Source organism: Macaca nemestrina, chromosome 13, assembly GCF_043159975.1.
Source record: "Macaca nemestrina isolate mMacNem1 chromosome 13, mMacNem.hap1, whole genome shotgun sequence".
NCBI classification, from domain to species: Eukaryota; Metazoa; Chordata; class Mammalia; order Primates; family Cercopithecidae; genus Macaca; species Macaca nemestrina.
Window position 1 is genome coordinate 27,033,902 of NC_092137.1, and position 26,553 is coordinate 27,060,454.

General features: G+C 49.8%; 2 protein-coding genes and 2 non-coding genes across 9 annotated transcripts; 3 read left to right on the forward strand and 1 right to left on the reverse strand.

Annotated features, from left to right (window-relative positions):
• The first annotated feature begins 5,384 nt into the window (after positions 1-5,384).
• TRNAY-GUA (transfer RNA tyrosine (anticodon GUA)) lies at positions 5,385-5,474 on the forward strand. Its single transcript is given in 2 exon segments — positions 5,385-5,421; positions 5,439-5,474. It is a non-coding gene; the product is annotated as a tRNA-Tyr (tRNA).
• A 336-nt stretch (positions 5,475-5,810) lies between these two features.
• TRNAA-AGC (transfer RNA alanine (anticodon AGC)) lies at positions 5,811-5,883 on the forward strand. Its single transcript has one exon. It is a non-coding gene; the product is annotated as a tRNA-Ala (tRNA).
• Positions 5,884-6,017: 134 nt separating this feature from the next.
• Positions 6,018-24,561, forward strand: LOC105479768 (AGBL carboxypeptidase 5). Of its 6 annotated transcripts, none has more exons than XR_003017616.2 (16): positions 6,018-6,148; positions 7,500-7,760; positions 7,982-8,153; positions 8,474-8,637; positions 9,202-9,379; positions 9,647-9,825; positions 10,259-10,715; positions 11,205-11,374; positions 11,886-12,021; positions 12,986-13,188; positions 13,778-13,992; positions 21,426-21,578; positions 22,572-22,684; positions 22,986-23,032; positions 23,511-23,644; positions 24,032-24,561. XR_003017616.2 is itself a non-coding variant. In XM_011738013.3 (15 exons), the coding sequence occupies exons 2-15, from the start codon at positions 7,546-7,548 to the stop codon at positions 24,201-24,203; spliced, it is 2,661 nt and encodes an 886-aa protein (XP_011736315.1). In that variant the 5' UTR covers positions 6,062-6,148; positions 7,500-7,545; the 3' UTR covers positions 24,204-24,561. The 6 variants fall into 6 exon arrangements, 4 of the variants coding, with proteins under 4 accessions (XP_011736315.1, XP_011736314.1, XP_011736317.1 ...); XR_986067.3 differs by lacking the exon at positions 6,018-6,148 and adding an exon at positions 6,249-6,387; XM_011738013.3 differs by lacking the exon at positions 22,986-23,032 and having other exon boundaries at positions 6,062-6,148.
• On the reverse strand, positions 24,429-25,697 carry LOC105479769 (oligosaccharyltransferase complex subunit 4, non-catalytic). The gene is made up of 3 exons (XM_011738019.2): positions 25,544-25,697; positions 25,273-25,410; positions 24,429-24,662 (listed from the first exon to the last, which is right to left on the reverse strand). Exon 2 carries the CDS (start codon positions 25,407-25,409, stop codon positions 25,296-25,298), a length of 114 nt encoding a protein of 37 aa, XP_011736321.1. The 5' UTR covers position 25,410; positions 25,544-25,697; the 3' UTR covers positions 24,429-24,662; positions 25,273-25,295.
• Between the last annotated feature and the right edge of the window lie 856 nt (positions 25,698-26,553).

Consider the following 26,553-nt stretch of genomic DNA (forward strand, 5'->3'; position numbering starts at 1 on the left):
AGTGGCTGTATCATTTTGCATTCTCATCAGCAGTGAATTAGAGTTCCTATTGCTATACATCCTTATTGGGTTTTGTCAGTATTTTGGATTTTCACCATTCTCATAGGTGGATGAAAATATTTAATTTGCAATTCCGTAATGAAGTTGAGCATCTTTTCATATGCTTATTTGCCATTTGTGTATCTTCTTTGGTGAGGTGTCCAGATCTCTTCTCCATTTTCTAATTGGGTTGTTCATTTTCTTATTGTTGAGGGTTTTGTTTTGCTTTGCTTTGTTTGTTTTGGTTTTAAGAAACAGGGTCTTGCTCTGCCACCCAGGCTGGAGTGCAATGGTGCAATTACAGCTCACTGCAACCTCAATCCTCCCACCTCAGCTTCCCGAGTAGCTAGGACTAGGACTATAGGCACACACCACCATGCCAGGCTAATTAAAAAAAAAATTTTTTTTGTAGACATTGCTGTGTTACTCAGGCTGGTTTCAGACTCTCAGCCTCAAGCAGTTTTCCTGCCTCTGCCTCCCAAAGCGCTGGGATTATAGGTGTGAACCACCGTGCTTGCCCTTATTGTGGAGTTTTAAGAGTTCTTTGTATATTTTGGATAACAGTCCTTTATTAGATATGCCTCTTGGAAATATTTTCTCCCACTCTGTGGCTTTTACTATTGTTTTAAATAGCTATCTTATACATTATCTACAATAAAACATATTTACACTTTTCATAGTTTATATATTTCCAAATACCCTAGCCTTCATCCATAGATATACTCTTCAGTTATATGAGTGGGTGCTGTTATTAACAGCTCACCTCACTTGGAAGGCCAGGAGATACCCAGTCTGTCCCAGACAGCTCCATGGAGGTTACTACACTTTTTTTTTTTTTTTTTTTTTTGAGACGGAATCTCTCTCTGTCGCTTAGGCTGGAGTGCAGTGGCGTGATCTTGGCTCACTGCAACTTCCGCCTCCCAGGTTCAAGCAATTCTCCTGCCTCAGCCTCCCAAGTAACTAGGGCTCCAGACACGTGCAGTCACGCCCGGCTAATTTTCTGTATTTTTGGTAGAGACGGGGTTTCACTGTGTTAGCCAAGATGGTCTCAATCTCCTGACCTCGTGATCTGCCCGCCTCGGCCTCCCAAAGTGCTGGGATTACAGGTGTGAGCCACTGCGCCCAGCCTACTACACATATTTTAAGTTACAATGCCTCCCACCAAAGAGAAAGATTTAGGTTCCAGGTAGGAAATATTTTTCTTCTTTTTAAATTTATTTTTTATTGTTTTGAGACGGAGTCTCACTCAGTTGCCCAGGCTGGAGTGCAGTGGCGCCATCTCAGCTCACTGCAACCTCCACCTCCCAGGTTCAAGCAATTCTACTGCCTCAGTCTCCCGAGTAGCTGGGATTACAGATGCAGACTTCATCCTATTAGTAGAGACCAGGGTTTCTCCCTGTTGGCTAGGCTGGTCTCAAACTCCTGGCCTCAAGTGATCCTCCCGCCTAGGCCTCCCACAGTGCTGGGATTACAGACGTGAGTCACCGCACCCGGCCTTATTTTATTATTATTATTTTGGAGACAGGTTCTCACTCGGGTACCCAGGCTGCAGTGCAATGGCTTGATCACAGCTCACTGCAGTCTCAACCTCCCTGCGCTCAGGTGATCCTCCCACCTCAACCTCCTGAGTAGCTGGAACTACAGGCATATGCCACTATGCCCAGCTAATTTTTGTATTTTTTTTGTAGAAATGCAGTTTCACCATGTTGCCCTGGGTGGCCTTGAACTCTTGAGCTCAAGCCATCTTCCCACCTCTGCCACCCAAAGTGCTGGGATTACAGGCCTGTACCACCACGCCTGGAAGTTACATTTTTAATTTTCTGTCAGACTGTTCATTATTGGTGTAAAGAAGCACAATTGGGTTTTTTGCATGTTGATCTTGTTCTCTGCAACTTTGCTGAATTTTCTCTAACAGTTTTTTTTTTTTCTAATAGTTTTTTTTTTTTTTTTTGGTAGATTCTTTGATATTTTCTATATATAAGATAATATAATCTGCAAGTAGGGATAGTTTTATTTCTTCTTTTCCAGTTTGGATGCCTTTTATTTCTTTTTCTTGCTTAGTTGTTCTGGCCAGAAATTCCAGTACAATGTTGAGTAGCAATGGTAAAAGGCATCTTTGTCTTATTCCTGACCTTAGTGGTTGTTCCTGACCTTCACTGTTGAGTTTTATGTTAGCTGTGGGTTTTTCTTAAATGTTCTTTATCATGCTGAGGATGCTGAGGAAGTTCCTTTCTATGTCTAGTTTTCTGAGTTTCTACTTTTCATGAAAGGGTGATGAATTCTGTCAAGTACCTTTCCTGCATCAATTGAGATAACGTGTTTTTTCCCTTCATTTTATTAATGTGGTATATTACATTGATTTATTTTTCTTTGTTTCTTTTTTTGAGATGGGGTCTTGCTCTGTCTCCCAGGCTGGAGTGCAGTGGCCGGCTCACTGCAGCCCCTGCCTTCTGGGTTCAAGCAATTCTTCTGCCTCAGCCTCCCGAGTAGCTGGGATTACAGGCGTGCACCACCACGCCCAGCTAATTTTTGTATTTTTAGTAGAGATGGGGCTTCACTGTGTTGGCCAGGCTGGTCTCGAACTCCTGGCCTCAGGTGATCCATCCACCTCAGCCTCCCAAAGTTCTGGGATTACAGGCGTGAGCCACCAGGCCCGGCCTACATTGATTTATTTTTCTTATGTTGAACACCCTTACATTCCTTCAATAAATCTAACTTGGTCATAGTATTCTCCTTTTTTTTTTTTTTTTTTTTTTTTTTTTGAGACGGAGTCTCGCTCTGTCTCCCAGGCTGGAGTGCAGTGGCCAGATCTCAGCTCACTGCAAGCTCCGCCTCTCGGGTTCACGCCATTCTCTGGCCTCAGCCTCCCAAGTAGCTGGGACTACAGGCACCCGCCACCTCGCCCGGCTAGTTTTTTGTATTTCTTAATAGAGACGGGGTTTCACCGTGTTAGCCAGATGGTCTCGATCTCCTGACCTCGTGATCGCCCGTCTCGGCCTCCCAAAGTGCTGGGATTACAGGCTTGAGCCACCGCGCCCGGCCTCTCCTTTTAATATGCCGTTGGATTCAGTTAGCTCGTATTTTGTTGAGGATTTTTGCATCGATATTCATAAGGGATGTTGTTCTGTAGTTTTCTTGTGGTCTTTTTGTCTGGCTGTGCCATCAGAATGATGCTGGTCTCATATAATCAATTAGAAACTGTTCCCTTTTCTATTTTTTCGAACGGTTTGAAAGGATTGATGTTACCTTCATTTTGGTGTTACCTTCATTTAGTGATCTGAGAAAAAGAAAGGACTGGTGTTAATTATTTAAATGTTTGCTAGCATTCACCCTGAAGCCTTCTGATCCTGGACTTCTGTCTGTTGAGAGGTTTGTTGTTGTTGTTGTTGTTTATTTGTTTTTTGAGATGGAGTCTTGCTCTGTCTCCCGAGGTGGAGTGCAGTGGCACGATCTTGGCTCACTGCAACCTACGCCTCCCGGGTTCAAGCGATTCTCCTGCCTCAGCCTCCCAAGTAACTGAGATTACAGGCATGCGCCACCACGTCCGGCAATTTTTTTTTAATTTTTAGTAGAAATGGGGTTTCCATGTTGGCCAGGCTGGTCTGGAACTTCTGAACTCAGGGGATTCACCCGCCTCAGCTTCCCAAATGCTGGGATTACAGGCGTGAGCCACCGCTTGCGGCCTTTTCTTTGAGACAGAGTCTCTCTCTGTCTCCCTGGCTGGAGTGCAGTGGCATAATCTAGGCTCACTGCAATCTCTGCCTCCCACGTTCAAGCGATTCTCCCACCTCAGCCTCCTGAGTAGCTGGGATTACAGGCGCGCGCCACCATGCTTGGCTAATTATTTTTGCATTTTAGTAGAGATGAGGTTTCACCATGTTGGCCAGGCTGGTCTCCAACTCTTGAACTCAGGCGATCCGCCCACCTGGGCCTTCCAAAGTGCTGGGATTACAGGTGAGAGCCACCGCGCCTGGCCATGAATGCCATTTTTTGATAATGAATAATAAAAGTTATGCAGATCTTCTATATTCTTCTATCTAAATGTTGACACACCTTTATATCTAGAAACTTCGGATATAAAGCTCAGCCCGAGAGAACCCATCAAATGTTGGAGCTGCAAGGGGCTAGAAAGCATCACCAGACCTGGATTCGCGGGCGATGTTGGCTCAAGGTAGCACAGGACGTTGGCTCAGAGCTGGAAATTGAGGCCAGGTCTCCCGGCAGACCCACCCCACAGGACGACCAAGCAGGGCTTCACAGAGGAGTTGAGGTTTAGGTTTATATCTGTTGTTGAAAACCCGGTGAGCAAAAGACTGTGGAAAAAACACACGGAAAAGACAGGCGAAGGTGTGAGCTGGCTAGTGACAGAGATGGGGGAACCCGTGGGGTCACTCCTTGACCCCACGCAGGACACTTAGACATCCACAGTGCCGGGGGAGAGGCCCCAGACGGGGCAGAAGACCCTTCCCCGGCCCTGGGGAACCCAAGATTTCCGAGAGTAAACGGACCTGTGCAAAAACCCACAAGGGAGACCAGTGACCTGTGCCGGGCACTGCAAGGCCGCCCCGACCCCGACCTCACATGGGTCTCGGAGGCTTCAGGTTCCCACCGGGCCGCGCGCCCCCCACCATCCCAGGTCTACCGCAGGGGAATCCTCCAGGCTTGCGAGCGCTTCCTAGGGCAGGAAAGCTTGTGCTGCAGCCCCGCCGCCCTCTCCTGGCGCGTAGCCCCCTCCCCGAGCCTTCGGGCCACGCAGCCAGGCCCGCGATCCCAGGGCGGCCCATGGGGGTCGGCGCCGCCGGATCCCGCGCCGCGCCGAAGCCTGCAGCGCCCCGCGGTCGCCGTCTCTTGCACTGGTCAGGATGAATAGAGCCTGACAAAACCTGAGTTAATTGGCCGAGCGAATGTCCTTCGCGTCAGGAGAACACGCCCGGAGAAGCCGAGGGAAATGTGGAGCAGGAGCAGCCAAAGTGGCCCATCGGCTCTCGAGCAGGGTTTGCGCGTCGCGGTCGCAAAGCTCCGTGAGTGCAGGCACCGCGGCACAAGCGCTGCCCCGGAGCTCCAGGAGGCGGCGGCGGGCTGGGCGTTCGCGATCCTGGAGAAACGACCGCGGGGCGTTGGGAGCATTTTGTTAAAAAGCCGGGAAGCTCAGGGCCGGTGTGGCCTTCGTTCTGGGCTGAGAACCCGAACTTTGGGCAGCTTCCTTTCCTTGCCTTTGGGAGTCCGTCTTCTTCAGCTCTGTGAGGCCCCGGCAGGTTCCTTTAGCGGGAGAAGTCAGTGGTCATGGCTGGATGAGATTGTGGTAAGTATTAGAGGGCTGTCAGCAACCCCTTATCACAGCGGAGCCTTCGATAGCTCAGTTGGTAGAGCGGAGGACTGTAGTGGATGGAACTGTGGTAATCCTTAGGTCGCTGGTTCGATTCCGGCTCGAAGGACTTCGTGTACCATTTTTAGCCTCAATTAAATTAAATTGTCTCATAAAGGGAAAGGCTTAGAGGCCTCCTGTGACTTAGCATGAGTACTGCTCTTAGACCAAAGGACTCACAGTAGTATGTAGTATACGGTAACGCTCTTTGTGCGTTCAGTGTAAATGTGGTAACGTGTTTTAGAATAAGGTTTTCTACTTAAGCACACAATTATATGCCTGACTTTTAGAATCTTGCATATGGATGATACTATGCTAAATAAATGTCCTGAACTGCGGTTGATCCGCTGGTCAGGGAACTGTATAGTGAACCTGTAAGGCAAAGGGAAAGAAATCAGCAGCAGGCGGGGGATTAGCTCAAATGGTAGAGCGCTCGCTTAGCATGCGAGAGGTAGCGGGATCGATGCCCGCATCCTCCACTCCGCATTTTGCGTCCCTCACACTAGAGAACACAAAATGGAGGGATCCCCAGCGCAGTGGGCAAGGTGTTTCATTTTAGAGCTACAAGACTGTTAAGCGATAAGGAGCTTCACACGATGTTTTTATTTCGCAGTTGAGTCCCAGTTTCTGCCACTTTATCTTTCCCGCCTCCTGGCAGGCAGGCCGTTAACCGTCTTCCGGGAAGACGCCGCTAGAATCCTCCGGCCGCGCCTGGCCGCCAGTCCCCAAACGACACTCGCTCAGGTACCCACTAACGTGCGAGGAACCCTGCGAGCTGACCAATGGTAGTGAGCTTTACTGGGCGGGTCGCCAGCTGCAGCCGCGGCCAATAGGCGAGAGACTTCTTGTTTCCTGGCAGAGCGGGGTCCCGGCACCGCGGCGCTCGGGTGTTTTTGGGGGCCCGGGTGGAGGGCCCGGGTGCCGGGGCCCGAGGTGCGGCCTCGCTAGCGGGAGAGGGAGCGGGATCACCGGCCCGGAGAGAGGTGAGGGGCTCTGCGCGGACTACGGGCCTCGCCAGCCCCGGCCCCGCCAGCCCCGGCCCCGCCCCCTTCTCTCAGCCCCTTCAGCCCAAGCCCTTCGAAGGCCACCCCGCCCCCGCCCCCCTCCCCCGCCCTGGCTTCCGCGGTGCCAACCCCGCGCAGCTCCGTGGCCTCACCTCTGACTCCTAGGCCCTCCCTGCCCAACCCCCTGCCGCGGGAGTCCGTCTCGACCCCTCCCATGCCTCCCAGTCCCACCCTGCCCAGGACAAGCCCGCTCGGTGTGAACGGTTCCCCGCGAGTCGAGGGTGGAGAAGCCAGCCTCCTGCCCCCGAGTGGTACTCTAGCAGCCCACCTCTTTTAGGGGTGCTCAGAACACCCATTACTCATCCACAACTACTAGGGTAGCTTTCGCAGGGTGCACTGCTTACGGGGCGGAAGGGTTTGGAAACATCCCCATGCCCTGGCTGGAATGGAGCTCCTGTCGCTAGGTGAGCCCAGTAGCCTTTGGCTTGGCAGAGGCCACGCTGTTATAATTTTCCTCCATACTAGGCATAAGGTAGTAACAAAAAAGGAAGAACCAGCCCTTACAGGGCTCAGGGGAGCAACACGAGAATGTCCGCTCAGTACTTGAGGACAGAGGCTGGAGAGAGGACTACCCATTTACACTGAGAACCTCCGTTCCTCTCTCTGCTCTGTGCTGGAGAGTGCAGAGCCAGAGATCCAGAACGGCCCATCTCTAAAGGTGGCCATGTATGGTGGTGAGTGTATCTTGGCTAGGTTTGGGAAATCCGACCTCTCTGATTATATTCTCTAATCTTTGGGCTGCAAAGCAGCTGAGAGTTTAGTATTTTTCAACATAGTTAAGCCACTGTGTTTTATTTGGGAACAGCCAAGCTAAAGTAAAATGTGGTCCCTTTAGGTCATTTACAACCCTTAGTGTTGAAGTACAGAGTGCTGCTCTCTCTTGGCCTTTGCTGGAAGACCACTTCTGTGTTTTCTAAGACGGAGAGAGCCTTTTGTTTCATAGGGCACTCCCTAAGAATAGCTCTTATTTATCCAGAGATACCCAGAAAACTCTTCCCTTTCCTCTTTAACCTAACCCTGTTTTTCCCCAGCTCTCAGGGCCAGAGCGGGGCAAGAGGATGCTTTCCCAGCCCCACCATGGAGCTGCGCTGTGGGGGATTGCTGTTCAGTTCTCGCTTTGATTCAGGGAATCTAGCCCACGTGGAGAAGGTGGAATCTTTGTCCATTGATGGGGAAGGGGTAGGAGGTGGGGCGTCAGCCCTGACCAGTGGCATTGCCTCTTCCCCTGACTATGAATTCAATGTGTGGACCCGACCAGACTGTGCTGAAACGGAATTTGAGAATGGGAACAGGTATATGGAACGAAATGGAGGGTGGAAGAAGGCTCCAAACCCATGCTTCAGTTAGCCCTGTGCCTTACCTGTTCATAGCAGCATGCTACCTGTCCTCTTCTGACCCGTCCTCCCTCCTTTCTGCTTGCCAAATAGCCCTGTCCCAGTTTGGCTGGCTCCAGCTCTCCCACAGATCCTATCTCCAACCCTTCCACATACCTCTCTCTTACTCTGGTCCTCAGGTCATGGTTCTACTTCAGCGTCCGGGGAGGAACACCAGGAAAACTCATCAAGATCAACATTATGAACATGAACAAGCAGAGCAAGCTGTATTCCCAGGGCATGGCCCCCTTTGTGCGCACACTGCCCACCCGGCCACGCTGGGAACGCATTCGAGACCGGCCCACCTTTGAGGTAAGTTCTCCATGAGGAGGAAAGAAAGAATTGGGTGCTAAAAGTAGACAGGAAAGTAAAGCGTTTTTGTCCTTGATACAAGTATGAGGCAGGTGGGACAACAGGTTTAAGTATCAGCTTTTTCTCCAGTGTTAGCTGGAGTCCAAGATGAGCCCCCGCCTCAGGAAGCCTAGAAGGAGCCCCTTTTCATATAGAAAGTGTCAGAGGGAGGGAAGTTGGTAAAGGTGATAAGGGTGTGAGGTCAGGTCCTGGTGGTCTCAGTAGGAGCTCAGTTCTGACAATGGCATGTTGCCCCTCCCTCTTCCTCCTCTGCTCCTCAGATGACAGAGACACAGTTTGTGTTATCCTTTGTTCACCGTTTCCTGGAGGGCCGTGGGGCCACCACCTTCTTCGCCTTCTGCTACCCCTTCTCCTACAGTGACTGCCAGGATTTGCTAAACCAGCTAGACCAGCGCTTTCCGGAGAACCACCCTACCCATAGCAGGTGCCAGCCCCATTTTTACTCCTGCCACACAGTCCTGGATCAGACAGTACCTCCACTACATCTGGAATTTTGCCCTTAGAGCTCTGAACCAAACTTTCATCAGTCTTTTTTTGTATAGAATGTACAGACAGGACTTCGGGTACCTTTGAAAACTATGTTTCTGTATGACCCTGATCTCAGCATATCAACACCTGCCCTCCACTCTTTTACCTGCCCAGTTCAGACCTCTTACTAGCCCAGCTCCCATCAGTTATCCAGAGTTTAGCCAGCACTATGTGACTCAGTACACCTTTTTTATCTGCCCCCACGGAGAACAACTCCAACTACATAAAGTATTCTAGGAAGGCACAAACTGGGGAAAAACAAGTTCACCCTGTCCTGTACTCTTCATTCTGGCAATGTAAGCCCACTCAAATCCTTAGCCTCATTTAACATTGTGAGGGACTGTAAGGCCCCAAAGGTTAGGTGAAGGACCAGATTTTGCAAATCCTGGGCTGGTGACAAGGCCTACCTCTTACTAGGACTTTAGGGACTTCTCCTGGCTTAATTATTTTTTCCATGTAGCCCCCTGGATACCATCTATTACCATCGGGAGCTCCTTTGCTATTCTCTGGATGGACTTCGTGTAGATCTGCTGACGATCACTTCCTGCCATGGCCTTCGAGAAGATCGAGAGCCCCGTCTAGAGCAGCTATTTCCTGATACCAGCACCCCTCGACCATTCCGTTTCGCAGGCAAGAGAGTGAGTGGAAATAGCATAAAGGTAGTTCTTTGGCCTTTGTCTAGCATCAGGTACTGTTGATAGCTAAAGACTATGTTATCTCTAGGCATCTTGGACACGGCCTCTGCCGGCAACTTGTGGCAAGGGTGATGGCCCCAGCTCCACTTGCAGACTCAGCCAACTGGAAATCCAGCAGCTATTCCTGCCTCATCCATGACAACCCCCATATACTGTCAAAGTAGAACTATAGTGTAACTGACTTAATGTCTGCTCTCCTCTCTACCTCAGATATTCTTCTTAAGCAGTAGAGTACACCCAGGGGAGACTCCATCTAGCTTTGTCTTCAATGGCTTTCTGGACTTCATCCTCCGACCTGATGATCCCCGGGCCCAAACCCTACGTCGCCTCTTCGTCTTTAAGCTGATTCCCATGTTGAACCCTGATGGTGTGGTTCGGGGACACTACCGGTAAGTGGCTTCCCCAGCCTGTCTGGACTGTTCCCATTCCCCCTCATGCCCTGCATCTCAGTGAAATTCTGTCAGCCTTCTGGCTTCTCCTGTGTTCCCAGTCCTCTTGCATCCTAATAAAGGCAAGCCCATCTCATCTTCCTGAGAAAGCATGAGATCATATCTAGTGGCACTCCCAGAAAGGAACCAAACCAGGATGACTGCAGGCCCATCTGGGTGGAGGCAGCTACCCTGAGGAAGCTCCTTAGGGTTCTATGGGGTAAGGGTGACAGCAGATCAAAGAGAGGCCCTGTCTTCAATTCTTTCTTTCCTAACGCAGCTTCAGTCTCACATTTGATAAGTCAGTCTCCTGTGGTCTCCTTCTCATCTACACTAGTGTCTCCTTCACTGGCCCAGTCCTCTAGAACCTGCTTCAGTCCTTGTTTTCCTACAGCACAGACTCACGTGGAGTGAATCTGAACCGTCAGTACCTGAAGCCTGATGCTGTCCTGCACCCAGCCATCTATGGGGCCAAAGCTGTGCTTCTCTACCACCATGTGCACTCTCGTCTGAACTCCCAGAGTTCCTCTGAGCACCAGCCCAGTCCCTGTCTCCCTCCTGATGCTCCTGTTTCTGACTTGGAGAAAGCCAACAATCTCCAAAATGAAGCTCAGTGTGGGCACTCAGCTGACGTGGATAACGCTGAAGCCTGGAAACAAACAGAGCCAGCAGAACAGAAGCTCAACAGCGTGTGGATTGTGCCACAACAGTCTGCAGCGCTTGAAGAGCCAGCCCCTGACACCATCCCCCCCAAAGAGAGTGGCGTTGCTTACTACGTGGACCTGCATGGACATGCTTCCAAAAGGGGCTGCTTCATGTACGGAAACAGCTTTAGTGATGAGAGCACCCAGGTGGGAGTCCTAAGAATGTCATGTGAGTGTGCGAAATGTTGCAGGTTAGGAGATGGGGTTGGGCCATGAACAGAGGGAAGATAGCCTTAGGTAGCCTTCTGGCAGGAAGGCCTGTGTAGACTACCTCTGAAAAAGCTTTGAAGGGCCAAGAAGAGATGGCATAGAGGGCTTATGTCTCAATTGTTACATCATGAACTTTTTTTAAGGGTCAAGCTAACTGCATTATAGTCTTCGCTAGAGTCTGGGAATCCAGAGAAGGAAGATTTTGCATGGTTGGAGGAAAGAAGCTAAAAGCTTTAAAAAAAAAAGAATTGCTTACCAACACTTAGAAGTAATGTCAAACTGAGAATTCAAGCAGCACTGATTACTGTTAATGGTTGTGATGGTATCTGCTGTGTATTAAGTCACACGGTCGCATACTTGCCATCTCTTCCTTGCCCCTTGTCCCTTCTGTCTCTCCTTCTGAGTTGACTTTTCTTCCCCAAACAGGTGGAAAACATGCTGTATCCAAAGCTCATCTCCTTGAACTCAGCCCACTTCGACTTCCAGGGCTGCAATTTCTCAGAGAAGAATATGTATGCCCGAGACCGTAGAGATGGCCAGTCTAAAGAGGGAAGCGGCCGTGTTGCAATCTACAAAGCCTCAGGGATAATCCACAGGTTGGGTGGAAGCTGAGATATAGTTGATGAAATAGCTTCCCTACAGAAAACAGCTTAGCCGGGTGTGGTGGCGCATGCCTGTAATCCCAGCTACTCAGGAGGCTGAGGCAGGAGAATTGCTTGAACCTGGGAGGCAGAGGTTGTGGCGAGCCGAGATCACACCATTGCACTCCAGCCTGGGCAACAAGAGCGAAACTCCGTCTCAAAAAAAAAAAAAGAAAACAACACCCGGTTCAGGGTGTTTGAGAGGGAGGGGACCACCTGAGTCTTCTTAAAAGAGAACCTCACAATTAGCATTATTGTCTTTAGTCTAGGACTCTATTTTTGGGGGACTCCCTGGGTATATGATACAGTACCAGGGTCAGCTGCTAGTTGCTATGGATTATTAGCACTTTCATTTGTGTTCACTTTTTTCCAAGTGATTGCCTCCTTAGATCACATAAACTGTTCTCTGTGGTTCTGTCCTGGTATCTGTTCAGGCGGGACACTGATAAAGGTCTTTATGTCTTAGCTACACACTTGAATGCAACTACAACACTGGACGCTCAGTAAACAGCATCCCTGCTGCCTGCCATGACAATGGGCGTGCCAGCCCCCCTCCCCCGCCGGCTTTCCCCTCCAGATACACTGTGGAACTATTTGAGCAGGTATGAATACATGGTGTAAGTGGGAAAAGGGAGAAACCTTATAGCCTGGAAAGGCCTTCACTCCTAATGCCTGACTCTAAGGTCCTCTGAAGAGATATTCATCACTATGGCCCTCTCACCACTATGGTTATTTTCCTCAGTTAACAGGAGCATAACTGTGACTATAATAGTATTGAAAGGATGAACAGGCACTATATCTGACCCCACATCACAGAGAATCCCCTAGCACCTCTGAGTCAGATTCTTTGCCTCTGGGCTTGTCTTTCTCATTCTATTGGGTTTATTAGTTCCTGGGCTCAAAAGCACCCTGACTGCAGTGGTCTTGATGACTCCCATTATCCTAATAGAACTGGCCGGTTGCAGTGGCTCATGGCTGTAATCTCAGCACTTTGGGAGGCTGAGGCAGGCAGATCACCTGAGGTCAGGAGTTCGAGACCAGCCTAGCCAATATGGTGAAACCCCATCTCTATTAAAAATACAAAAATTAACTGGGCATGGTGGCACATGCCTATAGTCCCAGCTGCTCGGGAGGCTGAGGCAGGAGAATCACTTGAACCCGGGAGGCAGAGATTGCAGTGAGCTGAGATTGCACGCCACTGTACTACAGCCTGGGCGACAGAGCAAGAATCCGTCTCAAAAAAAAAAAAATAGAGCAGAAAGAGCTGCAGGTTACAGAAGGGATTCAAACCCCTTTCCTGCTAGGAGAATTCCTTCATGGTGCCAGCCAGAAAGAAAGGACACACCCTGCCCCTCATAATGGAAGAGGGCCCCCAAATTGGTGGTAGTTTAGGGAACAGCTCCAAATCCATTTGTAATAAACAGCCTGGGCACAAAGGTTAGGGCATCCAATGAGCAAATTATAGGTCTGGCCCCTCCTTCCCTTCCACTGTGCTGTGTACCCACCCCAAGGTAGCAGCCTGGATGGGAGGACCAGCATGCTGAGCCAAACTGGACTACCCCACAGGTGGGACGAGCTATGGCCATCGCAGCTCTGGACATGGCGGAATGTAATCCGTGGCCCCGAATTGTACTGTCAGAGCACAGCAGCCTTACTAATCTTCGGGCCTGGATGCTGAAACATGTACGCAACAGCCGAGGCCTAAGCAGCACTCTGAATGTGGGTGTCAGCAAGAAGAGGGGCCCTCGAACTCCACCCAAAAGTCACAAGTAAGGCCAGCAAAATAGGAGGGAGAAAGGGTAGGACAGTGGGACAGGGCTCTAGAGCTAGGAGTTCCAAGGGATTTATATTCCTTTTCCATCCTCCTTAAAGTGCCAAATGGCAAATATTTTCAGGGTAAATTAAAATTAGTAAGATTAGTTTATTTTTTGAAAATGGGATCCTCTTCCCTTTTACTCTGAGCTACATACATCTAAGAGATCTGAGTATCAGGCTAGGGATTCACTGCTGCAGAGCCCTGCACAAAATCAAATATAATTGCAGTGGGGCAGGCCTCAGCTTCCAACGGTTGTGAATGACTGACTGAAGGGAGTTCAAGGGTCAGTGCCAAGGCAGTAGGGGGAAAATTCATTGGGAGATAAAGCTGCTCAGGGATGGCTGTTATGACATTTTGAGATTAGCTGGTATTCCCCAGATAGATACTTCATCCACGGACATGAATTCCCCACTTTTCCCTTGGAATGGGTCCCTGTACCTTTTTACCCCAGAGGTGAAGCTTTACTGAGCAGCAGATCCTAGGGAAAGCCTTAGGACACAACCTTCCTGGCCCAGGTTTAACTGGCATCTGCTTCTTTGCAGTGGGTTGCCTGTTTCCTGCTCCGAAAACACCTTGAGCCGGGCACGAAGTTTTAGCACTGGCACAAGTGCTGGTGGTAGCAGCAGCAGCCAACAAAATTCTCCACAGATGAAGAATTCCCCCAGCTTTCCTTTTCATGGCAGTCGGCCTGCAGGGCTGCCAGGCCTGGGCTCTAGTACCCAAAAGGTCACCCACCGGGTGCTGGGCCCCGTCAGAGGTAAGCCAGTCTGGGAGCCCCTGCAACATGTGTTTGGTTGTCTGGGACACTGCTGGGGGAAGTAAGAGCTTGAAGATATACTCTTGGCCCAGGACCAAGGGGTGAATCAATAAAATTAGTTTGTAGCAGAACCTGTGGCCTCTCCTACGACCTTGGTGTTCCCTGCGGCATGATTCCAGAGTGGTATTGTGTGTGGCCAGAGGGGGAAGTCTGGGTATCTGGGCTTCAGTGCATGCTAGGAGCCAGGGAAGTTTCCAAGAATGAAACACTAGCTGAAGCAGTGCCAAACAGGACATGGAGCCTCCACATCAAGGATAATGTCAGTCTGTCTTCATGGGGGCAGTTAAGGGAATGTCCTGAGAATCCAAATTGCAGCACTACAGAATGATGGGGAATCTTATCTGTGGTCTTTATGGGCTAAAATTGTTCCTGGCTTCAGAGCTCACTAAGAAAGTGGTATCAGGCCGGGCACAGTAGCGGCTCACGCTTGTAATCCTAGCACTATGGGAGGCTGAGGCAGTCAGATCACTTGAGGCCAGGAGTTCAAGAACAGCCTGGCCGACATGGTGAAACCTCGTCTCTATTAAAAATACAAAAATTAGCCAGGCATGGTGGTGCACACCTGTAATCCCAGTTACTCAGGTAACTGAGGCAGAAGAATTGCTTGAACCCAGGAGATGGAGGTTGCAGTGAGCCAAGATCGTACCACTGCACTCCAGCCTGGGCAACAGAGCAAGACTCTGCCTCAAATAAAGAAAAGAAAGTGATATCAGAAGGATTCTAACTCTTCCAAAGAAAAATGGAACAACTGCAGACAATTTCTTTTCTAGGTATAAAATGCAGCAGTCTAGCTCTTTCCAGCAGTGAGCACAGTTGCTTAACTGTCCATTAGTACCCCCCTGGGTTTTGCCTAATGAAACCCTGCCTGATAAGATTCTGGGTCAAAATTATATACCAGAAACAGATGGGCCTTTAGGGAAAAAGAGGAAATTAACGGGAGTAACCTGGATTGCAAAGGGGAAGAGATTGTTGTAGTGCCACTTCTGGAAATATGCTAAACCACAAATCAATATTGTACTGGCCTCTGCACTACAGAAATCTTGCCCAGAGTATGGAGGCTTGTCAGCTGGGGCTAAGTCTTGCAGCATATTCATCCTTGTTAGCTTTTCCCAGCTTGCACCCTAGCTATTGGTACAGACCAGACATGTGCTGTGTCAGTGGCTGTGTAAATCTGACTGCTAGTGAGAGAAGCCATGGAGGAGAGGGCGATGGTCCTTACCAGCTGTGACCATTGAAATATTCTATCCCTGACAGGCAACTTGATTATCTGCTTGTATTCCAAGCCCCATTGTTTGAGAGTCTTATCTTCATTAGGAAAGGACACTTGTGCACTGTGTTTGAAAAATAAAGTAATAATAATGCCTTATATTTACACAGCATTTAACAGTGAACAAGATAATATCACATAAATAAATTTCACTTAATCCTCACAAGGACCCTATGGGATGGATGGTGTTTCCATTTTTCCAACAAGGAAGCTGAGGCTATTTAAGAATGGTTTCTCCAAGATTGCACAGCTATTCCAACTTATATCTTCTCATGCTCCAGTATGCCTAGTTTCCCATGGTAAATCTACATAAAGTTCTTCTTCTATTTCTTTTCCTTTCTTTTTTTGAGACGGAGTTTCGCCCTTTCACCAAGGTTGGAGTGAAGTGGTGCAATCTCAGCTCACTGCAACCTTCCACCCACTGGGTTCAAGCGATTCTCCTGCCTCAGCCTCCTGAGTAGCTGGGATTACAGGCGCCCGCCACCACACCCAGCTAATTTTTGTATTTTTAGTAGAGATGGGGTTTCGCCACGTTGGCCAGGCTGGTCCTGAACTCTTTACCTCAAGTGATCCACCAACCTCAGCCTTCCAAAGTGCTAGGATTACAGGCATGAGCCACTGTACCCAACCTCTTTCTTTTTTGGTCAGCCTCTTCTAGCTCTTAACTCATAGTTCCTGGGAATACCTTCATCAGCATCCTAAGTTCTTCTTTCCTCACTACAAAGGGAAATAGTAAAGAGCCTTTTTTAGGTTGTCACTGGAATATTCTAGGCCCCTCTTTTTATTTGAGACAGTTTCACTCTGTTACCCAGGCTGGAGTGCAGTGGTGCAATCTCGGCTCACTGCAACCTCTGCCTCCTGGGTTCAAGCGATTCTCCTGCCTCAGCCTCCCAAGTAGCTGGGATTACAGGTACCCACCACCATGCCCAACTAATTTTTTGTATTTTTAGTAGAGATGGGGATTCACTATGTTTGCCAGGCTGGTCTCGAACACCTGACCTGAGGCGATCCACCGCCTCAGCCTCCCAAAGTGCTGGGACTACAGGCATGAACCACTGTGCCCGTCTAGGCTTTTTTTCTTTTGAGATGGAGTTTCGCTCTTGTTACCCAGGCTGGAGTGCAATGGCGCGATCTCGGCTCACCACAACCTCCGCCTCCCAGGTTCAAGTGATTCTCCTGCCTCAGCCTCCTGAGTAGCTGGGATTACAGGGATGCGCCTTGACGCCTGGCTAATTTTTTTTTTTTTGTATTTTTAGTAGAGACAGGTTTCTCCATGTTGGTCAGGCTGGTCTCAAACTCCTGACCTCAGGCGATCCACCCGCCTCAGCCTCCCAAAGTGCTGGGATTACAGGCGTGAGCCACTGCGCCTGGCTAGGCACTTTTTAATCACTATTTTATTGACATCCTCCCTGCCCCGCTTCCAATGCACAACACTGCATTGAGCTCCTTGAGGTGAAGGGCATGTATTCTATTTTTCTGTTACTTCCCCCTACCAATAGAAAATATGCACAGTCAGTACCAAGTAATTCCTGGTTGATTGACTTGAAACTTAATAGGGGAAACAGGACAGTAAATACAACATGAGAGCGCACACACACTGTAAACATCCTGGGGGTTTGGGGAACTACTGTGGTAGATAAACACAAGAGTAATTAACCGAATAATGTTCCGTTAAGAAATAATTTGAAAAATAGGTAGCCAATAGTTTGACAGAAACATTCCCAAAGTGAGAAATGATAGCCAGGAGCAGGAACAGAGCTGGTGGGTGGAGAGGACAAAAAACATGTATATCTAGGTGGGTATGCAAAAGGCCAAGCCCATCACCAAGGAGATTAGGTGAAGAGAGAATTAGCTGAAATGTCTTGAGAACAAGGATTATGAGCTTAACTGAGACAATGGCAACAATTGTGTGTGTCTACGAATGGGAATAAACCTAAGACTGTGTAAGACACTGTCTATGAACTGTACATATTGGACAGGAAACGGGAGGTGAGATGACCAGAGCCAGTACCAGTATCTGGAAAGGAGAGATAAGTATTAGAAAGAGAAGTGGCAGGATTCAGTAGAAGACAGAGGAATTAAGAGGGCTTTAAGGCTACTTTTTCCACTGCAAACAAAAGCTTCAGGAAGTGTCTCCTAACACGTGTACTTATGCCCTTGGCACCTAGTCCTATGCCTGGCACTTAGCGATCAGCAAGTATTTGTTGAATGAATAAAAAGCAAGAAGTTGGGAACCAAATGAATGCTTGTCTCACCTTTCTACCCCTCAGAGGACATAAATCAGGTCTGTGATTGTCCCAGGGATTCACTGAGATCTGGAGTGCTACATGGAAGGACAGTTGCAAAGATGTTCAGGGAGGATGACACACAGGGTCTTGGCACAAGTCAAATAACTGCTGCTGTAAATGGCGAGACCTTAGAACACCCATTCTGACTAATTCAGGGGGAGGTCAGTCTCTCCTCAGACCTCTCAGACCTTTGCCCAGTACTATCCTACCACCCCCAAAATGGAACATCTGGCTGGTTACCATAAGATACCATTTCATAACCCCTGGAAGCAGAGCTGATCACGTCACTCTTGCACTCTTGCTTTTTCTTTCTCGCTTGCTTTTACCCTTTCCTGGGGTAGGGTGAAGGTTTGTCCCTTAATACGGTTTCAACATGCCTCTGCGTGTAGATGTTTCTCAAATTATCTAAACTATTTCCTCTATCAAGTTCATGATTTCTGCCTACTGTGCACTGTCAACTGGACATCATCCTGACATCCATTTTAATCACAGAATTACTTGGTTTTGGGCCCTAGACTATCTCTGTCATTGGTGGTAGCTAATGTTTTAGGTTATTTGACTATGGCCACAAGTCTCGATTTCTGATATCCTATTGGCAACCTGTGCCAACTCTCACTAGCCCCCTAACATCTGGTTGTTTCTGATTCTTTTTTTGAGACAGTCTCAGTCAGTCACCCAGGCTGGAGTGCAGTGGCGTGATCACAGCTCACTCCAACCTTTGTGTCCCTGGCTCAAGTGATCCTCCAGCCTCAGCCTCCCTAGTAGCTGGGCCTACAGGTGCACACCACTACACCTGGCTAATTTTTTTTTTTTTTTTTTAAAGTAGAGATGGGGCTTCACCAAGTTGCCCAGGCCGGTCTCAAGCTCCCAGACTCAAGTGATCCAGCAGCCTCAGCCTCCCAAGGCGCGTGAGCCACTGTGCCTGACGTTTTTGACTCTTGACCACCGTCTTAACCTATAATTGGTACCCAGCATATCTCCTCATAGTAGCTTCCATCCTGAGATCTCTCCCTTTCTTCTTTATTCATACAAGTATGTTTTTTTTCCATTCAGATTTTTTTTTTACCATTTTGTTTTGGAACCTTTTTTTTTTAGACACAGTCTCACTCTGTCTCCCAGGCTGGAGTGCAGTAGCCCATCTCAGCTCACTGCAATCTCTGCCTCCCAAGTTCAGGTGATTCTCCTGCCTCAGCCTCTGGAGTAGCTAGGATTACAGGTGCCCACCACCACGCCCGGCTAATTTTTTGTATTTTTAGTAGAAACGGGGTTTCTCCACATTGGTGAGGCAGGTCTTGAACTCCCGACGTCAGGTGATCCGCCTGCCTCGGCCTCCCAAAGTGCTGGGATTACAGGTGTGAGCCACCATGCCTGACCTGGCTTGGACCTTTCAAAAGTATTCTTGTCACTGCCTGCTAATTCCCAGTGTGGCTGGGAAGATGAAGTTACTGTCACTTCTTAAGTTACAGGATTTTCATATCCAACACGTTTATTAACGGTCAGTTGGCATGCTGGCACCTCTGGTGAATTCAGTTCTATGAAAAGTTAATAGCCCATTGGTTTGAGAGCATTTGGCACCTGCTGTTCCTCTGTGATGAGGAAGGACATGCCAAAGCTGCAAGCCTCCCCACCCCATCCATTTACCATCTGCCCCCCCGGGCCCCACCCTTCAGAACTTGTAGTAGTTTAAGTCTCTAGACATGAGTGGAGCAGAGACAGCTGCCCCAAAGGATATAACTGTATGCTTTAGACTCCCAGAGATGATTGATCCAGCTCATGGTGTATAGTGGGTGTCTGCTCTTCAAGTAAACAAAACATTGATAAAGGTCTCTGGTTTTTCAGGCAGTATTTTACAGGCACTGTGATATATAGTGTTAGAGGCAACAAAGTCCCTACTCCCAAGAAACTCAAGTTCCAGTTAGAAAAAATACTAGCTTATGTTTATTGAGTCCTCTGTGCCTGTAAGTACTTTACACATACTAACTTAATTAAACAGAAACCATAAACTACTAGCCACACAAACAAAGAATGAAGATAATGAGGAGAGAACAATTAATGCTGCCTGTAATGGTCAAGTAAGCTTCAGAGAGGTAACATTTGAGATGGTACATGAAAGACGGTCACGATTTCATTAGAAAAGGTAACAGTTCCAGAGGAACCACACCCAACTAATAGCCATAGGGTCTATAGCAGAGGGTATGAAGAATCAAATCAGCATCCTACTAAGGATGTGTACACTGGAACTATAGTGGGCAAGGCTTTGAATGTGTAGTATTCAAAAGTTTAGACTTCATCCTTTAGAAGATCTTCAAGCCCAGTGCAATGGCTCACACCTGTAATCCCAGCACTTTGGGAACTGAGGGAGGAGGATCGCTTGAGCCCAAGAGTTCCAGACCAGCCTGGGCAACATGGTGAGACTCCATCTCCACAAAAAATTTAAAAATTAGCTGGGCTTGGTGGCATGCGCCTGTTGTCCCAGCTACTTGGGATGCAGGAGGTCAAGTCTGCAGTGAGCAATGTTCATGCTACTGCACTACAGCCTAGGTGACAGAGTGAGACCCTGTCTCCAAAAGAAAAGAGAAGTCAGGTGAATGCAGAGATAGAATTGTAGGATTTGATTATACAAATGCAAATCTAAGGAGGAGTAGGAAGATGAAACAAGTTTCTAGCAGTTGGGTTTTGCATGAAGACAGGGAGAATGAAAGAAAGGGAGAGAATGAGTTTTGTTTTGTCAAGGGGACTTTCTTGGGAAGAAATTTCCAGTGGACAATTAGAGCTGGATTTCAGGAGAAAAGGGCTAGAGACTGACTTGGGAGCTTAAGAGTAAGTAGAGCAAGAGAGGCTCAAGGACAGAATGATGGGGGAAGACTTGACACTTAAGGGGCAGGAAGAATAGCTGGAAGAGAAGCAATTAGTCGTAAGAGGGGAACCAAGGAAATCTGTGTTAGCCAAGCTCACCAACTTCTTTGCCAAAAGAATGAACTGGGCCAGGTGCGGTGGCTCATACCTGTAATCCCAATACTTTGGGAGGCCAAGGTGGGTTGATCTCTTGAGCCTAGGAGTTGAAGACCAGCCTGGGCAACATGGCAAAACCCCGTCTCTACTAAAAATACAAAAATTAGGCTGGGTGTGCTGGCTCACACCTGTAATCCCAGAACTGTAGGAGGCCAAGGTGGGCGGATCACAAGGTCAGGGGTTCGAGACCAGCCTGACCAACATGGTGAAACCCCGTCTCTACTAAAAATACAAAAATTAGCCAGGCATGGTGGCACGCGCCTGTAATCCCAGCTACTCAGGAGGCTGAGGCAGGAGAATCACTTGAACCCGGGAGGTGGAGGTTGCAGTGAGCCAAGATCGCACCACTGCACTCCAGCCTGGGCGACACAGCAAGACTCCATCTCAAAAACAAAACTTTAAACAAAAATTAGCTGAGCATGGTAGTGTGCACCTATAGTGCCAGCTACTAAGGAGGCTAGGTAGGAGGATCACCTGAGCCTGGGAGGTTGAGGCTGCAGTGAGCCATGATTGTGCCATTGTGCACTTCTTCAGCCTGGGTGACAGAGTGGAAACCTTTTATCAAACAACAACAACAACAACAACAAACTGGCAGGATGAAGGCTGGTGGAGAATGGATAACTGTAATAAACAGTAGATCTTTCTACCCATCTTATATTAATAGTTACTTCAGGAGAGGGATGCGGGTCTGATGACAAGCTTGAAAAACAGCATATTTTGACCAGGGAAGCCAGCAAGTCAGTGAAGGCTGCCTCATAATGCCCCACTTATTTGCCCTTTTATCTGCTTGTATCTCTTCCACTCAGAGCCCCGAAGCCAGGACAGGAGACGGCGGCAGCAGCCACTGACCCATCGCCCTGCAGGCAGCCTTGCTCCATCCCCAGCTCCTACTAGTTCTGGCCCAGCCTCCTCACACAAGCTGGGCTCCTGTCTACTGCCCGATTCACTCAACATACCAGGTCTGTACTCGCTGCCACTGAAATCTGGGTTTGCCAGCCTCCTCCGTGGCCAGCCCAGGTTCTTTAAGCCTAGTTGGGAGACCAGCGGCATCAGTTATCCTCTTGGTATCCTAAACCTCTAACACTGGTGCCTTTGTATAGGAAGCTGGAATTGATTAGTCTTTGTGTAATAAAACAATAGTTAACATTTATTGAACATTTACTATGTGCCAGGCACTGCTCTACACATTTAATCTCATTTAATCCTCATTTTTACAGTTGAGGAACCTGAGGACTTTTTGTCTACCTGCAAAGTGCTACTTATGCAAATTCCGACTCCAGGAGCTGGGCAACATTAGACAAAACAGGAGAATGAAAAAAGCATGACAGGTCTTTCTCCTGTCAACACTGCTAAATGTTGTGTGCAGCCATATCATTCACACAAAACTTAAGCCATCTCTTCTCCTTTAAATTACAGACCCAGCTATATAAAGAAATGGATGGGAATGATTTTAAGATTGTAGTCCAACATGTTCTACCTCACTCAAAGACCCCTACTCCCAACCTGTCTACTCTCCTCAATGGGTAGCACTGAACCCACCAGTCCTGGGTAGAGCTGACTTGATCCTCAAATGCTAAACATATGATTGGGGTAGGCCCTGCGGCCTATAAATTGACACAGGATTTAAGCTTGGGTACATTCCGATTCTAGCCTGGAGTTGCTGCTCCACCCCTTGGACCAGACTAGAGCCTCAACCCGGGGTGAGTTTGCTGCCCAGGCAACATCTGGAGACATTTTTGGTTGTTACACTGAGGAGGGAGATGAGGAAACAGCATATATTGTTTAGAGACTAAGAATGCTACTAAACATCCTACAATGCACAAGACTACTCCCCATGATAAAGAATTATTCCACCCAAAATGTCAACGTGCCATGGTTAAGAAACCCTGATCCTTTGGAAGTTATCTCCTCTTCTCTGTGACCCCTACCCTGATCAGTTTCCTGTTCCCTAGGGAGCGGCTGCTCACTCTTGTCCTCCGGGGACAAACCAGAGGCTGTCATGGTAATCGGGAAAGGTCTGCTAGGGACTGGAGCTCGGATGCCCTGCATCAAGACTCGATTGCAGGTAATATTTTTGGGTCTTCAGCACAACTACTCTGGCAGAACCCAGCAAGGCACTGTTCCTCTGGGTAGTGGGAGGGAAAATGCTCAGCACTGCTTTACTGCCTCTACGCTTGGCCACATCAGAGAGCTTCTCTGGTGCCTGAGTGCCTGTCTGTCCAGTCCCCTTCCTGCTCTCCACCATCCCCATCAGCCAGGTCATTTGCTTGCTTTCAACCTGTCCCTGCCAGATGTACCCCAACTTCAGCCTGCTAGCTTTGGCTTTCCCTGCCCCTGCCCTTAGCTTCTCCTCTCTTTCTGCCCAGACCTGCCCGAGGAGAGTTTCCGCCAGGAGGGGTCCCGGATTCCCCAGGTAACACATTTGGTTGCTGCTGCTAGGAACAGCCCTGCCACCAACTCCGATTCAGTCCAGATCCCCATGCTAGGTAAAGTTGAGTACAGGCAGAAGCTGACTGGATGGGTGAAGTGTACACTGCTCTGGCAGGGGCTGAGGCATAGAGGGCTGTGAGAGAGGTCTACCAACCCTCACTATCTTTCTACACAGTGTTTCTCTACTCACCCAGACCTTAGTCATGGTATAGCCATGGCGGTTAAATGCTGGATCTGTTTGCCACCCCTAGTTATAGACTTGGAGTGCACAGTCATGGACTGAATCCAGGACTTCTCTGGCTATTATCGTGCCTCACCCTCTCAGCTAGAATTCAATGTCCCAGTACCTCTACTGATCCCTATACTACAACACTCTAATGCATGGAAACTCTAGAAGCAAACTAAAAGCAAAAAAACTCATGGAAGAATCTAGCCTCTTAGCACAAACCCTGTCCACACAGGCTAGGCCCAGGTTGGGCCGGGGCTCACCGCCGACTCGCAGAGGGATGAAAGGCTCTTCAGGCCCCACATCCCCTACCCCCCGGACCAGGAAGAGCAGTGAGCTGGAGCCGGGACCCTGCTCTGCTAAACCAGGGTGAGCACTTGGGTCCAGTCCCTCACCCCACCCCTCACTTCTGTCCCCTCATTCCCATTTCTGTCATTCAGAATAATTTTCTGCCTTCCCTACTCCTTTTGAGCACAAAGACTAAATGTACTTTCATTAAGAATCTAGTCCCTGATTTTTTTTTCCCCCACCATGGCCACAGTCTTCAATCCAAAGGAAAAGAAAACAACTTTTAGTTAGGGCCTAAGGCCTAGGAGCTGGCTGGTTCCAGCAAGAGACCACTGTGCAGTAACCAACTTGCCCATCCTTACCCATCTTCATCTTGCTTCACTTCTTTCACTTCCCAGCCCCTGGTTAGCAGAACAGAAGAGGAGCAGAGTTTTCATAGCCCTGATTCCTCTCTCTTCTCTGTTGCAGGCTGCCTCAGGCCAGGCCCCCACGGCCCCGCTCTGCCCCTGCCTTTTCTCCTATATCCTGTAGTCTGTCTGACTCCCCATCCTGGAATTGTTACAGCGGGGGTCCCTTGGGCCAACCTGAGGTTTGTTTTGTCCCTAAATCTCCCCCACTCACTATTTCTCCCCGGGTCTGATAATGCCTTTATGTTGAAGCCCAAGATATAGCCCCAAGATGGGGTAACACGTGGGAAATATGCTAGTTCCCCTCCAGGCCGCTGATTCCATGTGACAGCCGTTAAGTCCTTGGAATGCCAGCCACGCTGTCCAAAGCATTAAAGAGCAGCACCTTGAGACAGAACAAAACAGGGACCTGCCACCCCTTCCTTCCCTCCACAGCACAAGATTTTGGGACCACAAAAAAAAATCTATATTTTTATATTGGGGGGAGGGAGTAGAAAAGCAAGCCCCTATACTGGGCCCTATTCAGTGGCAGCTTCTTGTTCCATAGGATTAAGGAAGACTTTGAGGAAATAAAAGTTGTTTGGAAAAATCCAGGTGTAGTTGCTTTGTATGTTGTGATGGGTAGAAGGGATGAAGTGAAGTGTGAAGGCCCCTCATACCCTCCATCTTGCCTCAGACTATGTCCTGGAACCCTAGAAAAGAGGGGGAAAGACCTGAGGTAAGGAAAATGCTGCAGCTTTCCTCCGGGGATTCCTTCAGGAAGTAACGTCTATCCATATTCCCTTTATACTTGTGACCCACACTTCAGGCTGGCTCCAAAACCCCCCCTTCCTTCTCTATAGCTTGGGTCAGCAGCCAACCCCTGGCCTCAGAACATGGAAACAGAATTCTACATCTGTCACCCCCTCACCAAAAACATTCTGCCCAAATGAGGTCTAAACAACCTGGGGAAAGTGGGAGCTATTTAAGAGCCCAAATCCTTATACTTGGATGGTACCCTCGGTACCTTCGTTCCTACCGGTGTCAGTGCCTCCTTACAACTATACTCCCAACTTGGGCATCTACCTATTGAGGACAAGATGGGGACTGTGAGGGTTAGGAAACCCACTCCCATTCTAGCAGGGAACAGTTTACAGGGAGGGGACAGCGCGCTCTCTACTCTGTGCAGATAAAGGGGACCAGTTCTGGACTGTATCACGCTTGGCCCGACACTTTCTGATTGGAAGTTTCGAACCCTGCTACCCCTGGCGCGGCCTCGCCACTCAGCTCTGGGGGCTGGGCGCTACAGCCCCGGGCCGTTACCTGGGGCGGAGAAAGCGCCACTTTCATTCCTGCTTCTTGGGATTGTTGACGGCCACGTAGTGATAGAGAACAACAAGCAAGAAGAGCGACACGCCCAGCATGTTGGCGAAGATGGCGAGCTGCACGTCGGTGATCATCCTGCGGAGGAGAGAGGGGCTGAGCCGCGCGGGCTGGCGCACTCCTCGCCCTCGCAAGGACCCGTCCTTGCCCCACGGGCCGGCCACGGCCACGGCGGGACTAGCCCCCGGGACGGCGCCTGCGTGCCTCTCACCTGACCAGTCCGGCTCGGCTCCGACGCCGCCAGCGAACAAGCGCAAGGTAGGAGACCTGGACCGGAACTTCGTAGCGCCAACTCAGGCCAGAACCAGCCGCTTCCGGCGGGGGGCGCGGTCGGGACGGCCTCTCTAGCCCCACCGTCTCGTCGGCTCCGCGCGGCGCCCTACGGCCGCGACTGGGGCGGGGCCACGGGCGCGCCTGCGGTGGGAGGTCCAGCCGTAGGGGGTGGGGTGGGGCCGCGGACGCGCGCCTGGGCCGGGCACTGCACAGCTGGTCGCAGCTGGCGTGGCTCGGGAAGCGGCTAGCGAAGCCGTGGTGGCCGCCTCCCCAGGGCGGAGGAGTGGGCTGGGGCGAGGGTGCAGCGGCGGGGCCGGCGGGATACTCCAACCCCCTTCCGGCCCCGGCCCTCGGTACTGCTGCCCACCCTTCGCTTCCCGGCCCGGCCCAACCAGGTGCTTCCTTTGGGCCCTGCCCTCAGTGCCCTCTCCCTGGCTCGGGCGGCGGGGACAGGAGTGGGAGGCGTTGTAGAATGGGGACAGGGCTGGGGCTGCCGGGTGCTCCTTTCTCCGGCGCCAACCTTTGTGACCCACATGCAACCAAGTAGAACCATCCTGCCTTTTGTGATCTGACCAGGATCTTAGCCGGGCTCCCTCCCTCCACGCTACCCCTGGAGCTGGGCGTCGGAAATAGGGCGGACCCTCCCGGAATCAAAACCCAAACCGTGGGACTTCGGCCAAGTGGGAAATCACCCCCCGGATGTGAGGGAGGGAGAAGGGGAGAAATGGAGAAGAGGAGGAAGGGCTGGGACAAGCAAGGGTCCTGGGTTCAGAACAGATTAGGTCGCCGAAGAGAACGAAGAGCGGTGGCTGCGGGTACCCGAGGGTCTCTGGCGAGGGGAGAGGCACCCTGGAACTCTCCAAGCCTCTGCCCAGCCAGAACTTTCTCCCCCCTCACTCCATGCTTTCTCTCAACTTCACCATAAAAGGGAACGGCACCGAGCCAGGC